Source organism: Camellia sinensis, chromosome 1 (genome assembly GCF_055761805.1).
Source record: "Camellia sinensis isolate YWXY chromosome 1, ASM5576180v1, whole genome shotgun sequence".
NCBI lineage: Eukaryota > Viridiplantae > Streptophyta > Magnoliopsida > Ericales > Theaceae > Camellia > Camellia sinensis.
This window is the reverse complement of record NC_138961.1, coordinates 222,384,024-222,399,623: the sequence shown is the minus strand read 5'-3', so window position 1 is coordinate 222,399,623 and position 15,600 is coordinate 222,384,024. Positions and strand designations below refer to the sequence as shown.

General features: G+C 29.5%; 1 protein-coding gene across 2 annotated transcripts; it reads left to right on the top strand.

Moving 5' to 3' along the window:
* Positions 1–13,224: 13,224 nt before the first annotated feature.
* On the top strand, positions 13,225–15,023 carry LOC114292960 (uncharacterized). Of its 2 annotated transcripts, none has more exons than XM_028236969.2 (2): positions 13,225–13,582; positions 13,723–15,023. In XM_028236969.2, the coding sequence occupies exon 2, from the start codon at positions 13,761–13,763 to the stop codon at positions 14,760–14,762; it is 1,002 nt and encodes a 333-aa protein (XP_028092770.2). In that variant the 5' UTR covers positions 13,225–13,582; positions 13,723–13,760; the 3' UTR covers positions 14,763–15,023. The 2 variants fall into 2 exon arrangements, with proteins under 2 accessions (XP_028092770.2, XP_028092769.2); XM_028236968.2 differs by having other exon boundaries at positions 13,445–13,629.
* The last annotated feature ends 577 nt before the right edge of the window (positions 15,024–15,600 follow it).

Here is a 15,600-nt window from a genome sequence, read left to right as displayed (position 1 = left end):
GAATAAATAGAGAGGAATTTCTCTCAAGTTGGTAATTCTACTTGAAACGTTTAGATTTTAGTGAGCCCTTGCCGATCAACAAAAAAAAAAAAATAATAATAATAAATAAATTCAGTGAGTCCACTTTGATAATATGCATAAGGAAAATGATTTTGACCACACAAAATCTTTCACAATGTGGTCTATAATGGCGTGGCAGGACACATGTTAATTTTTTAATTTGTCACTATTCAATTGTGCAAGATTTATCTCTCTTGTCATATTATTATAGGGCAAATTAGGGATCCAAATTATTAGTCTATAGCACTACTCTATACATAATTCATCTGGTAAGATTTGATAAGCAAATCAACTACGTAAATAAAATAAGAATAAATTACAAATATAACTTTTAAGATTTGTTTAAAATACAATTTATTTTTTGTGATTTTAAAAATTACATCTCACCTCTTAAAATTTTTAATTTGATAAGATTATCTCCAATGTTTACTCAAATCTATCGTCAAATTCAAATTTGATGAAAATGTCTTAAAAAGTGAGCCCTAACGTTTTCATCGAAGTGATATCAAATAAAGGGAGAGAGTTACTCTTTTCATCAAATTTGCAGGTGATCGTTAGACTGGACGTCCGTCCAGACATCCTCTTGGACAGTCGATTTTTGAATGAATTTGATGAAAATTTATTCTAGACCAGATGTTCAGCCGGACAACCACCCAGATTTGAAGAAACTATTGGAGGGAATCATATCAGATCAAATTTTTCATCAAATTTTTGCTCAAATTTGATAAAGCGTTAGAGATGCTCTAACAAATGACCTCTTTTACTAATAAATCATCAAATCAATTAACAATTTTTAATAATGTCATAAATATATTTTTAATTTATAATTTAAGTAATTTTATTATTGTATAACAGAATAGTTAGAAATTTTATTTTTTAATTAATTTTATTAAATAAAAAATTAGAATAATTCGTATTTTAAATACAAATCAAATGTATATTTGTAATTTATCTAAAAAATAAATAACAAATATAATTTTAATAATAAATTATTTATTTTAAAAATATATATAATCTAAACATGCTATTCAAACCCAAAAATTAAATACACTTTTTAGATTTAATATGTCAAAAAGATGATTGATTGATAATTAAATATTTTTTAATTATTAATTAATTATCTTGTATATAAATCAATCACTTTTATAATAAAAAATATGTCTAAAAATTAGACTTGTATATTATTTTTTAAATAATTAATCTTTAATTAACTTAATTTGTTGAATAAATAATCTATTAAAAACATTACAAAAATAAATTAGATAGGGTTTAGTAAGAGAGGGAGAGAGGGAGAGCGAGAGATTCGGCGGAGGAGAGAGAAAAGATAGTGATAGAGACAGAGCCAGAGAGAGAGAGAGAGAGAAAAAAAAGGGTTTTTGGTGGTTGTGGTGTGAAGTGTGGACCAAGAAGAGAGCCCGAGGATCGAGGGAGGTCTACATCTACCACGCTTTTGTCTAGCCCACCACCCCCCACCCAAACGCAAACCCAACATTGACGGCGACATTATCATCTGCCCCAACTCACTGGACTGATTGGGGATGATAAAATTATATTCGTGCGTATTTAATTTTAATAAATAATATTTAAAAGAGAATTGATAAGATAATATAAATATACGATTAAATAGATAAAAAATTATTAAAATTAAGATAAAATATAAAAAAAAATATTTCATTAATAATTGAATTTAAAGTAAAATATACGCATGCAAAATCAGACCCGTTGCCATCCATAGACCCGACTCGTCAGCTGCCGGTCCTTCCCCACCAAAAAGCCATCTTTGTAACGATTGCTCTAACGTCGTTTTGTCCCTGCCCGCAGAGTACATTATCTGCTACTCTCTATACTATAGTATATTGTGGGTATTTGGGAATTTCTATTTTAATTTTTAATATTTTAGTAAAATTTTTATGTTTGGAAAGATAATTAAAGTTTTTTATAATTAGATGTGATATTTGTAAGAGAAAAAGTAAAATGATTATAAATTTAATATAACATTTTATCTTATTAATTATTTTAACCTAAATTGGGTTAAAATCCCACTTCTCAAACAATTTGGTCTTGTTTGGGAAGTTAACTATTTTAGTTTTTAGGTATTTTAATTGGTTAAATTTTTTGTATTTAAAAAGATAATTAAATTTTTTTTGTAATTAGATATAATATTTATGAAAAAAAATAAAATAATTATAAATTTAATATTACATTTTATCTTATTAATTATTTTAATTTATTTTATTTTTTTATAAATTTTAACCTAGAAAGCCCAATTGTAACGTTTACCAAACCACTGGCCAATGGTGGCGGAGGGTAGGTGGGTGGGTGTAGTCAGTCAGAGAGAGAGGTCTTTGGTCTTCTCTTCTGTTATCGAAAATCTCTGCCACAGGTCCCGCGTTACGGACGGCACGCGCGGTCACCGCTCAGCTACATTTATTTAGGAGAAAGAAATAACAGATCAGTATCTGTCAAGAAAAAAAAAAAAAAAAATTACCATTAAGCTTCCGTTTGGGAAGTGGGTTGTCTTTTTAGTTATTTGACTTTTTTAGCTATTTGAGTCTGGGCTTAAAAGCTTGGTTTGGAAATGATTTTTTGACTTTTTTACTTTTTTGACTTTTTTTGTGAGAGAAAAGTGTAATGATTATGGGTTGGATGTGATGTTTTGTCTGTTGTGGCAATAGTCTATTCTGTCTTTTGTGACTCAAAGAACCAAAAGAGCCCAAATGAACTCTTCCCAAACGACACCTAAGTATTATAAATATTAATAATTATAATTATAATTTTTTTTAAGTTACAACTAAATGGTAAATTTTTCATTTATTTGTCAGTTATAAATAAATCTAAGGATATCAAACAAATTACTAAATATTTTACACTTATATTAATATTGTGTAAAATATTTAATAATTTTTAAAAACTTTTATCATTTTTATAAATAAATCAACGATATAAATTGTTCTGATTTTAATAGACCATCTATACAGAAAATTAGTTTATCAAATATTACTTGTCACATGTTTAAATTACATAAAATTAAATACATAAAGGTAAATGTTATCCAAATTATTGATTTTCATTTAATTTCATTTTTTGTATTGATCATCTCCTTAATTCTTGTATTTAAATTCCGTCTCTAAGTTTCTCCCTTAGTACCTATTGAGACTTAGGTTTTGTTTGGTTTCAATTTTTAGAAATTCTTTTGAGACGAGTTTTCATTTATTTTTATTGATTTCTTTTATATTTTAGTCTTTTTTTTTTCTCGCTTTTTAGATACATCAAAGATTAGACGTATCTAAAAAAATAAAAGAGTTTAACTAAAGTATGAAAAAAAAAAAATCACTAGGAAAACAAAAATCCGAACAAAAATATATTTAAAAAGTATGAAAAAATCATTATAAATAAATAAAAAATATTTTTAAAAAAATCAAACCAAACATACACTAATTTTCTCTCAGCCATTGAAGTTTCATTTCCTATGTCTCACATAATTTCTTTTAGGGTAAATTGTAAATACACTTTCTAAAATTTGATTAAAATACGAATTGCCCCCTGTGGTCTTGGAAATTACATTTCACCCCCCTGAGATTTCTAATTTCATAACAAATTGCCCTTTTTATTAATAAATCATCATTTTAATTAATAGTTTTTAATGATATTAGAAATATGTTTCAATTAATAATTTAGATAATTTTATTATTGTATAGGAGAATAATTATGAATTTTATTTTTTTAGTTAATTCTGTTAAATAAAAAATACTAACAATGAGGTATTTGTAATTTTTCAAACCACATGAGGCAATCTGTACTTTAAGCAAACCTCAATGGGTGTATTTGTAATTTACCCTTTCTTTTATTAAAGTCTCTGTAGTGCCTATAAGGATTTGGGGTGGCTGCTGTGAGAGATGCACAATAGCCACTGTTATATAGCTAAATGGGCTTATAACTCGACCCATTTCGATAATCCGAGCCGTTCACATTTTAGAATACATCAAATATAACATACTTGTAAAAAATTAAGTTAATCGGATATGAAAGGGCAAACGATATCCGATTAACTTGATTTTTTGTAAGTATATTCTACTTGATGTATTTTAAAATGTGAACAATTTAAATTATCAAAATGAGTCCATTTAACTGCACAAAAATAACTACTATGCATCCCCGTACAGCAACCACCCCAAATCCTTCCCTATATAATTATATCCCTTCTAGAACATATTTGGCCAAAAGTCCAAATATGAACTTGTATCCATTCCTTCTATATATATGCTTATTTTTATGAGCATGTTATATTATATCTATTTAAAATTTTATTAATAATTTTATTAGAAATATATTTAAATATTATTAGATGTTTAAATGTTATTATTTTTTTAACAACTTATCACATTTAATCTTTTATATTTTTAATAAAATTATTAATATATATATATATATATATATAGAATTATTCTATTTCTATTCTTTATTTGATTGTTATTCCAACATATATATATATATATATATTTGGCCAAAAGTCCATAATTGAACCATACTAGTACTGTTTGGTGTTCCTGTTAAAACAGATTATAGGTTATAGCTTAACAGATCATAAATTATGACTTTAATCAAAAGCTGTTAATCTGTTTGGTATAGTTGTTGGATTATAGATTTAAGTTGCTGAGTAATGTTTGTTAAATAAGCTGTGAAGTAGCTTTTTCAATTAATTTTTATTTTTTATTATTCACTATTTGTCTACATTTCTCATAAAAAATAATAATAATATTTTATAGTTCATTTGGGTCTTTTTCTATTTTTAAAAAAATAAAAAATAAAAAAATTTAAGAGTATAACCGTAAATTAGCATGTCCACAGCAGAAGCTGATAATCAGAAGTAAGGGATGAGCAGCTTCTCAAAATCAACTTTTTTTAAAATAAGTTATTAGAATCAGAAGTTATTTGAAATAAATTTAACCAAATAATCCAAAATAATTTTTTAAAAACCAAAAACCATAAATTAGCTAAAAAAAACCCACCAAACAACCCCATAACTGCCAGTGGCAATAAAGAAAAGAAACAAACAAACACATGCATGACTTTTCGTTTTACGTTGTCCTTTCCTTTTCTGCTTTCAGCGTGAATATTATCAATTTGTTGGGTTGTGTATCACTTTTTTACCATACGATTTTTATTTATTTATTTATTTTTTTTGTGTTGGGGGGCGGGGGGATTAATTTCAATTTTATTCTTGCGATGGTTGTTTTTTCTATTTTATTTTTAAATTATTAGTTTCAATTATTTAATTACTAAATTTTTTATTTCGATTCATATGATCCAATTGAAATCTCATTTGGCAACTTTTAATTTTAAGTTAAAAAATCATTATAAATTATCGCATCAATCTCTATATTTTTTTTATATTTTTTCGTAAAAAATTAAAAAATTATTAAAATAACCTATTTTCAAACAAGACTAGACAAAAAAGTTACACTATATTAAACACCTTATATAGCCTCCGTTTGGGAAGTGGGTTGGCTTTTTGACTTTTTGGCTATTTTAGCCTTGGCTATTTTAGCCTGGTTTGGGAAGGGCTTTTTGGCTTTTTGGCTTTTTTGACTTTTTTTGTGAGAGAGGATTGTAATGATTATGGGTTGGATTTGATGTTTTGTTTTTTGTGACTAAAATAGCCTATTTTGTTTTTTGTGGCTATTTTAGCCAAAAAAGCCAATCCCAAACAGAGGCTAGTCTACAATCAAATATTCATATTTTTCTCCACCTCTCTTTTCAAAATAATAAATAAAAAAATAAAATTTAGTTATTTTGTTTGAGTTTTTTCAAAATTAGGTTTTAACCGTTACTAACAACTGTCTCTAATTAAGCCTCCGTTTGGGAAGTGAGTTGATTTTTAGCTTTTTGACTTTTTTTGCTATTTTAGCCTAGGCTAAAAAATTTGGTTTGAGAAGAGCTTTTTGGCTTTTTGGCTTTTTGTGACTTTTTTTGTGAGAGAAAAATGTAATGATTATGGGTTAGATATGATATTTTATTTTTTGTGACTAAAATAGCCTATTTTGTCTTTTGTGGCTAAAATAGCCAAAAAAAGCCCCGTTTAGCTCTTACCAAACGGAGCCTAAACTATATTGTATATACTTGTTGGACACTCGCACCGGAAATGGGGGACTGTTGTGTGGCCATATAGGCACGTTTCGATTATCTGAACCGTTCACTTTTTAGAATACAAAGAGTAGAACATACCTTCGTTTGGGAAGTGGGTTGACTTTTTGACTTTTTTGGCTATTTTAGCCTGGGCTAAAAAGATTGATTTGGGAAGGACTTTTTGGCTTTTTGACTTTTTAAATTTTTTTTGTGAGAGAATAGTGTAATGATTATGGGTTGGATGTGATGTTTTGTTTGTTGTGGCTAAAATAGTCTATTTTGTCTTTTGTGGCTATTTTAGCTAAAAAAAATCCAAAAAGTCTCTTCCCACACAGAGGCTAAAAATCAAGTTGATTAGATATTATTAACTCTTTCATCCATTTACATTTGTATCCAGTTTTATAATTCAAATCACATTTGTCATTTATTTTTATATACAAATGCGATTCGATGAAATAATTAATAATGTCTGATCAACTTAATTTTTTACAAGTATGTTTTACTCGATATACTGTTCAAAGTGAACGGTTCAGATTATCAAAATGAGTCTCAAAATGATTTATGTAACCCCCAATAATGATTGCTATGCGGAAAACACATCAGTCGTTCCTTTTCTCTCTTGCTTCAAGTAATTGGGAATGTCTTATTTAATTACACATTTAATAATCATTAAAAAATGTAGACTATTAATTACAGTACATTTTAGTAAAATATCTGTAGAGCACTCGTTTGTATTAATCTGATATAATGAAGTGGGGGTGAGACTGTAAAACATTAGTTGTGAAAGGTCAGTTACAATATTAACGTATAGCCGAAGTGATAAGATTTTACATTTCAATTATGACTGAATCACTGGTGATTGACAAATGGTGTCACAAATGTGAGACATGTGGACCCTCCTTCCCCTAGCTACCGTTCTTTAATTTGAAAATTATTACGAATCATAAAAAAATTATTTTAATTTTTATCTTAAAATTGAGTTTTTAATATAAATTTTAAATTAGTGATGTGTAACATAAACTTTGAATGACTAACTATGACCATTAATTTATTTTTTAAAATAATTGTTTTTGAGTTTGTAATATTACACTTTTATTTTTCTATTAATATTCACTTTGTCATCATTTTCTATCTTGGCATGTTTGTAGTTGCACAACCACACGTACATTGAAAAGAACCTTGTTCACACAAAGATTTTGTTGCCACACATGTTAGAATAATCTCAGAGTATCATATCGTATACCCTACCCAATGTTCTTGAACAATGAAAAATTACGAAATATGTTGAATAATTTATTTTTATTTTTGAACTATTTAATAAAGATGGATTAGACTTCACAATATTACATGATATTTGATAATATTATTAAATAATTACCTTTACATTGGTTTTGGATTGTAAAAGTGTAACAGTGTCTTTTCATGAGTACCAAATAGAAAAGGATAGTTGATTCAGATTGTCTTATGTTCCTGTGGGTAGGTAAAATAGTGATGAAATAGAGACCTAAATATAAAAGAAAGACCTTGCTAATTTAGGTCCATGACCAAGGTCTTCTTCATACTTTTTGATCAAGTTGCATTATAAAATTCATCTCAAGTGTGAACTATGATTTAGATAGTGAGGTTGTCAAATATGATATTTTTCTTTAATAGTTCCATGAAGCTCGCTGTTAAGGATAGTCATGATTGTAAACGAACCAAACTGTTCATGAACAGATCGAGCTCAGTTCGTTTAAAGTGCGTTTGAGCTCAACTCATTTACTACATGAACAAGCTCAAGCTTGATTTTTAGATTCGTTTATTAATCAAGCCGAACTTGAGTAGTTCTAAACTCGGCTCGACAAGACTCGTGAATGTAAAAATAAATAAATATTTATTTATTTTTAATAATATTTAAATAAATTTTCAATAATCTATTTTATTTTTTATTTATGGTTGGTGTTTGTATAAATTTACATATTTGATTGATGAAATTTATTATTAATATAAATATTATTATATATTTTACTTATAATTTTGTTTTTTTTTAAATCTTAACAAGTAAATTAATTTAAATTTGATTTTTTTTTTTCAAATTCAAGCTCAAGCTCGAGCTCGAATTCTGCTCATTTATGTAATTGAGTAAGCTCAAGCCGAGCTCAAGTTCAACAACTATTTGATGAATCGAGTTCGAACTCAATTTTTTAAGTTCGGCTCGAGTTCGAGCTCGACTAATTCTTAATAAACAAGTTTGAACATTCAAAAGCTCGACTCGACTCGGTTCGGCTCATTTGCAATCTTAGTAATAGTGGGGTTCAAACTTTTATGTATATATATATATAATTTTCTGTTAAGCTCAATGTTGAAAATGTTTTTTGTTTTTTTTAAATATGTTTTCGTGTTTTGGTAAGATTTCGATACATGGCGTACTTAAATGTACGAAACTCCCACTTAAACGGGGTCTGGGTAGGAGTTTATATACCCAACCGTACTCCCGCAAACGAAGAGGTTGTTTTCACGAAAGATTTCGATACAATAGAAAAGAAAAGAAAAAATTGTATTCACCCAAAGAAAAAAAAAATTTGTGATTAAAAAAAAAAACTAAATTAAAGGAAGAGCATTTTCTAGTTTATAAACATGAAAAACATTGGTTAGATCTAATGAAACAAATCAGAATCTTACCATTGTTACCACCATTACCACCACTATAACCATAACCACCAACCTACTATTGCAGCCACCTTCTTACCACACCATCACACCCTACCTAGCATCACCGCCAGAACCACTAGTACCACAACATTTTTAGGGTTGCAATAAAAAATTTAAAAAAAAACAGACAAACATTAATTTCAAGATACAACTTAACTAAAAGACCACAAGTATGGAGCATGTAAATTATAAAATTATCTCCATTATAACATATAAAAGTTGTAGAAACCAAATTTTTCATCTTTAAAAGTATAAATTTTGTTGAAAAAAATATTTAAGAACTAATTTTAATTGTCACGAGAACAGTTGTTAAAAAGTTATTGCGAAAAGTAACCTTGCTTGGTTTTCAGTTTTTCAAAACAGTTTTCAGAAAATTCTACTCTCTTATTTTCCGTGTTTTTTTGTTTTTACTGAATTTTTTTAATATTTTAAGTAATTTTTTTACTTTTTAGACACACCTAACATAAATACACATAAAAAGTAAAAAAATTGTAAATTTTTTTTTTAAAAAAATTCATTAAATACCAAAAATACAAAAAAAAATATAAGAATTCAGTACATTTTTTTTATTTTTATGTATTTATTAATTTTTTAAAATATTTTTTCACAATTTTTTTATTTTTTAGATACATCTAAGTAAGGTGCATCTAAAAAAGTAAAAAAAATGTTTAAAATTTAAAAAATATTCACTAAAAACAAAAAAATACAAAAACCAAAAAAGCCAATTTTCAAAAAACTTAATTCAGAAAACTCAAACCAAACACAGTGAAAAGTTTTCAGAGACAAAATTTTAAAAATATTACTAATAAATATACTTTTAGGAGAGCTGACCTTATATTTGTTTTATGGTCCTTGTTGAAGTATAGAAATGACTACATCTTTAATGGCATTCAACCAGTCATTGAAGACCTGTGTGGGTTAATTAAATTAAGAGTGGCCTTGTAGTTGAAGTCTTATCGTAAGGAAGGGGTGCTTATATCCCATTAATGAGATTGTATCAAGCGTACAGTTGGTGAGAATTTGCTTTCAAGCTATTTTTTGGATCAGAGGAGAACTTTGCTTGCTGAAGCTTTGGAGGGCTGCTGCTACTGTTTTTCATTTGGTTTGGGTGGCTGCTTGTGTTCCTAGTTTGAACTGGGCTAGTTTCTCAGGGTGCCTTTGGCTGGTTTCTCACCCACTCGTGTGCTAGTAAGTGATTGGGCGTCTTTTCTTATGCTATCCTAGTTGAGATCGGTTTGTTTTGCTAGGATATTCTTTGCATTCATCCTTTTGTATTTTTGAATGTATTATTTTCTTATTTTATCAATAAAGTTTTCTTTCTTTTTTGCAGATCAAAAAATGCACTTTTAGCGATAAAATAAATAGAGGATCCCCTCCAGTCACTGTTTTGGACTGGACAGGGTTGTTCCAGCTCATGGGCTCATTACAGATTCTCATTTTAATAATCCAAACCGCTCATTTTGTCGGGTTTTTAGTGTATTTCATCCCCCAAAAAAAAATAGGTCGATCTGGTAACTGTAACTAATTCAATTTATCACATTTTTCACAAAAAAAAATTATAGGTTTTTTTTTTTTTTGGTCGTCTTTTTTTTTTGTGTAAGAAATACGATAAATTGAATTTGTTACAGTTATTGGATTGACCTAATTTTTTTTTATAGATGAAATACACGAAAAATCTGACAAAACGAACGGTTTAGATTATCAAAATAGGGTATGTGATGGGCCCCATGGGCCGAAACAACCCATCTTGTCCAAAACAATGACAAGAGGGGATCCTCCAAAATAAATTAGTTCCCAAAAAATTTACTTTTTGAGAATTTTTGGTCCTAAATGGTTAGAAATTCATCATATCCAATTTTATCGCTAAAAATAAAATAGTAACATTTTTTGTAACATAAATATTTTGTCCTTAAAAAGTGATTTTGTCCTTAAATTTTTGTCTCTAAAGCCTTAATTTATTATAGTGCCCTCTCTAACTGCATAAGCTTTTAAATGAGATAGCGGTCAACAATTTGTCCTCATCTCTTAAGCAATTAGTCCATAAGTCTGGCAGACCACATAAGTCTGGCAGACCACATTAGTAATGTACCCAACCAATGAGAATAATACATAAAGGGAACAAAAACATAATACATAGAGAAATTTTAAGAACTTTGTCAATGTGTCATTAATTTAAAAAATAACTATCACTTTTTTTAAAAATTTCACTGGGTACATACCACATGAGCTGATGATGTAATCTTCCTAACCTACTAAATAATTTCTGCCTTCTTAATTTTTGCACCCAAAACTCAGCAAAAGGGTGGTTTAGATTTGTAGTTTTATCCTAATTTGAAGACTATTTTCTTATTACATTCCATATAAACCATTACTTAACATTCTTAATTATTTGGCCCTTCTTCACCAGATTTCTTTCCCGCTTAAAACTTTTTTTTTTCTCCTCAACAAGTGTGTATAAGGAACCATGCTTCTCTCTCTCTCAAATAATCTGCAATTTTCTCAACAATTACTAACCATTTCAGTTGAATTGGCCTCATATTATCAAAACTAGTATTAATAAGACATCAATAATGCCACAGTGACTAAATTTGAGTATCAAATTTTGAATACTATCTAAAAATAACGGCCGAGCACAAAAGTAACAGCATGCGAAAGGAACATCAATATTTTTAGGTAAGCAAAAACTAAAAGGCACATCATTTTGTTAGTGATTTCTTAAGCTCTCAACCAAATGGATTTTGAAGTCAATAGATATAAAATCTTTCAAGTCAATATGTACCCTCATTTGCATTCACGTTTTCATAGTCAATTAAAGACGCCATCTTATGCAAGGTTTTGGGCCACATCTACCTTTAAGGACTCTGAAAGTTTTAAACATGAAGAAGCTTCACAACGCTCCATCACATATATTGTGTTGACCTTATTTGGTGTAATTTATGAGGCTGTTTATATATATATATATATATATATATATATATATATATATTTTTTTTTTTTTAATTTAAGAAATTTGTGTTAAAGTGTTTGTTCTAGTTTTTATTTACATTTTATGATGCAGAAATAACTCATATAAATTAAAAAAATAATTATTTAAAATGAGGAAATATGTGTTTTTAACTTTAATTTTTTATTTTTGAGCTTTCAACACAAAAGAAATCGCACTAAATTGGTCGAATAATTGACCTTTGGCTTCAACAATACCCAAATGTGCAACACACCTTGCCAATCATCTTGCAATTTCTTAGCTCTTACTAGTACAGGATTGCGGAATAAGTATTGCATATAACAATCATAAAATTATTAATTAATTAAAGAACTAATATGAAAACAATGGAATTATATGGTTAAATAAGTAGAAAATAAGAACTATTTATTTATTCCATTACTCCTATCATATAATTGATAACACTAAATGAATTTGGGTAAAAATTTAAAAAATGAAAGAAATAAGGTAAATAAAATCTAATTATATGTCACACATTATTTTTTTCTTTTTTTTTTCTAAATTCATAAACCAAATATAATCATCCCTCGTTTGGAATGAACTAATTTGCTTGACTTTTTTTATTTTTTGACTATTTCATTTTGACTAGAAATATTATATTTGAAATAAATTTTAAATTTTTTATAATTAATTCAATAATCATAAAAAAAAATAATAATTATAATTTAAATATAACATTTTATTTGATTGGCGAAGTTAAGTTAAACCATGCCGGTTGGCTAAATTCAAGCCATAAGTTTCGGGGCAGTGCCATTATAAACTTTACACATGTATAAGTAAGTGATAAGCCCTCTCCTTGAACTAGTAATGATTGTTTTGAACAGCATCTTTCATAAAGAAAGCGCAAAACCCTAGCAAAGATTATTCTTTTAGTAAACTTGATTGCAAGTATCATTATCAATTCTTAGCTCTGCTCCCACTTATTTGTACAATGGTGAGTGAATCGTATGTGGATAAATATATATATATATATATATATATATATATTGCCACCAACACTTTAATTCTTCTCCCAAACTCAAATTTGACATACCCATAGACACCCATTTGAATTTCAAATTGAAAAATGGTACCAGAAATATTCATATAAAAAAAAAAAAAAAAAATTGGACTAAAAAGTGTGCAGAATAATGTGGCAATTTTATTTTTAGAATAACAAACTATAATAGTAGGTGACTTGGTTTGAAACAAAAAAAAAAAAAAATGAAAATCATATTATTTTGTATAAAAATTTTATTCAAATATCAATCTAAGGTTTAATTTATGCTTCATTAAATTTAAATATATATTACAAAATACATTCAAATGTGAGATTTTTCTGAAGTGTTGTCCGTTGTGACCAGAGACTCAAATCAAAAAACAAGAAAGTGAAGATTTTCCAATCTGATTCGTTAATCTTTCTTTCTCAAATGCCCACTGGAATCATGAGGACAATAATGTGGTATTATCAATTTTGATTTTTAATGAGAGAGAAAGGTATGATGACAAGGGTAAATTAGGAAAAAGATAAAATTTCCTCATACTTCATTCCACAAAAACATATTATTATATTTTCTAAACCTAGAGAAAGTGGTTTCTCTCTTCCTTCTCCTTTGTATTTCTATATTAAAGCTTTGCCTACTACCCTCCAGTCCTCTATTCTTTTACACCCACAAAGACCAGTCCAAGAAAAGCCATATTCAGCTGAGAGATCTCACAAAGGCAAGTCATGTTTCCACCTCTCTCTCTCTCACACAGATCATCACACAGTAATATACAACAAAACCTACTTTCTTTATAGCTTTTCCACTATCAAAAAAGACTAACCCTTCTTTGCTTTTCTTGTTTTTGGATTGTTGTAGATCAAAAAAGAAAGAAAAAAAGAAAAAGAAAAAAAAAGATGATTCAAGAGCTATTAGGAGGTGGTGCTGGACTAATAGGAGGAGAGAGAAAAATCTCCATCACCGGTGTTCTAGAGGGTTCCTCCCCTTCTCCCTCTCCTTCTTCATCTTCTCCATCTCCTTCCTCCTCTGCCGCCACCACTCCGGCGAGCTCTTCAGCCCCAGCGGAGAACCAAAACCTTCGGTGTCCGCGTTGCGATTCATCGAACACCAAGTTCTGTTACTACAACAACTACAACCTCACTCAGCCCCGCCACTTCTGCAAGACTTGCCGCCGGTACTGGACCAAAGGTGGCGCTCTCCGCAATGTCCCGATTGGCGGCGGTTGCAGGAAAAACAAGACTGTCAGTGTGACATCATCTTCCGGCAAGCCAAGTGGCGCCGCGGGGAGGTTAAAAACGGTTGTCTCATCTGAGATAGGAAAATCAACCCTAGGCCTCGTTGGTGGTTTTGATCAAGAGCTTCCATCAAACCCTATTCTATGGGCCTCGCCGCAGAATTCTCATCTGCTTGCCTTACTCAGAGCCAATCAAAACCCTAACCCTAATTCTCTCACTGTGAAGGAGGAAAGTGTTATGATTGGATCGCCCCACATGAGCGCTCGAGCACTTGGCTTGAATAACCAGGTTCCTTCTATTGGTCTGTGCAACCCTTTTTGGAGAAGCAATAATCAACAACAAAATCACCAAGCTCAAGTTCAACACCATCATCATCATCAACAAAATCACCATCAACAACAGCAACAGCAACAGCACAATGGGTTTGTACTTGGTGAAGTTCAAAACACGGGTATTCAAGATCTGTATCAAAGGCTTAGACCTTCATCAGTGAACTACTATCCTCATCATTCGCCGGTACTTATGAGCAATGTGGGTTCTTCATCTTCATCTTCTTCCGCAATTTTGGAGTCAGCTCCTGTTGCGGCTGCCGGTGAATTGGATTACTGGAACCCGACGCTTTCGTGGTCGGATCTGCCAACAACCAATGGTGCATATCCTTAAGAATCCTTTTTATTTTATTTTATTTTATTTTATTACTTTCATAAGCTAGGGTTTGTTGTTGTTGTTGTGGTGGTCTGGGTTGTGGTATATGAATATGGGATGTAGAATTATTTTTCTTCTTTGCTTTGTTGCTCTTTTTTTTTTTTTAAATATTATGTATGTGTGTTTTGAGGTGTGTTAATGTTTGGTTAATTTATGAGGGTGTACTTGTACCAAGGACCAAGAAGTGTTAAAAATGGGAAAATGTTAGGTTTTCTTGAAGTGCTTTTTCTGTGGCAGATTTCGCATTTTTGTTGCATAAAATATATCATAGGTATACCTAAAAGAAAGGCCTGGCTAGGATAGGACTTGAATTTTTCTAGATAGGAGGAGAGTGTTGATTTCATTCTTCTACAGAGGAGAAAAGATTTTTTTCTAAATTTTTTAGAACCAAGTAGTACTTTTTCTATTACAACAGTAGAAGATATTTGAAATAAAATATACGACAAAGAATAAACTCCGAGATAGAAGAATATATCTTCTTGGTTATCACAACTTCTTTATAGATATATATATATATATATATATGTGTGTACAGACACCACAAGACCATATCTTAGAGAAGGTGGTGGTGGTGGTGGAGGAGGCCTGGTGGGGTGGCAAATGAAGATTCGTTCAATGTTTTTGATATTTGACTAATGACAAGTGAGTGAGTTGTGAGTGAGTGAGCGAGCGAGTGAGTTGTGAATGAAGTGGGGGTTGGGGTTAAAAAGCAGCCTTTGGAAAGAGTTTCCTTAAAACAGCAATTTGATTCTTACAGTGAGAAGGATTCCACATGCAGCCTTTTTTATGTGTCTGC

Bases quoted from the DNA above. Each gene is read 5' to 3' on its own strand.
- LOC114292960 (XM_028236968.2), top strand. From the start codon at position 13,590: ATGTTTCCACCTCTCTCTCTCTCACACAGATCATCACACA. The intron at 13,630-13,722 runs GTAATATACAAC...GGATTGTTGTAG, and splicing joins CTCACACAGATCATCACACA to ATCAAAAAAGAAAGAAAAAA.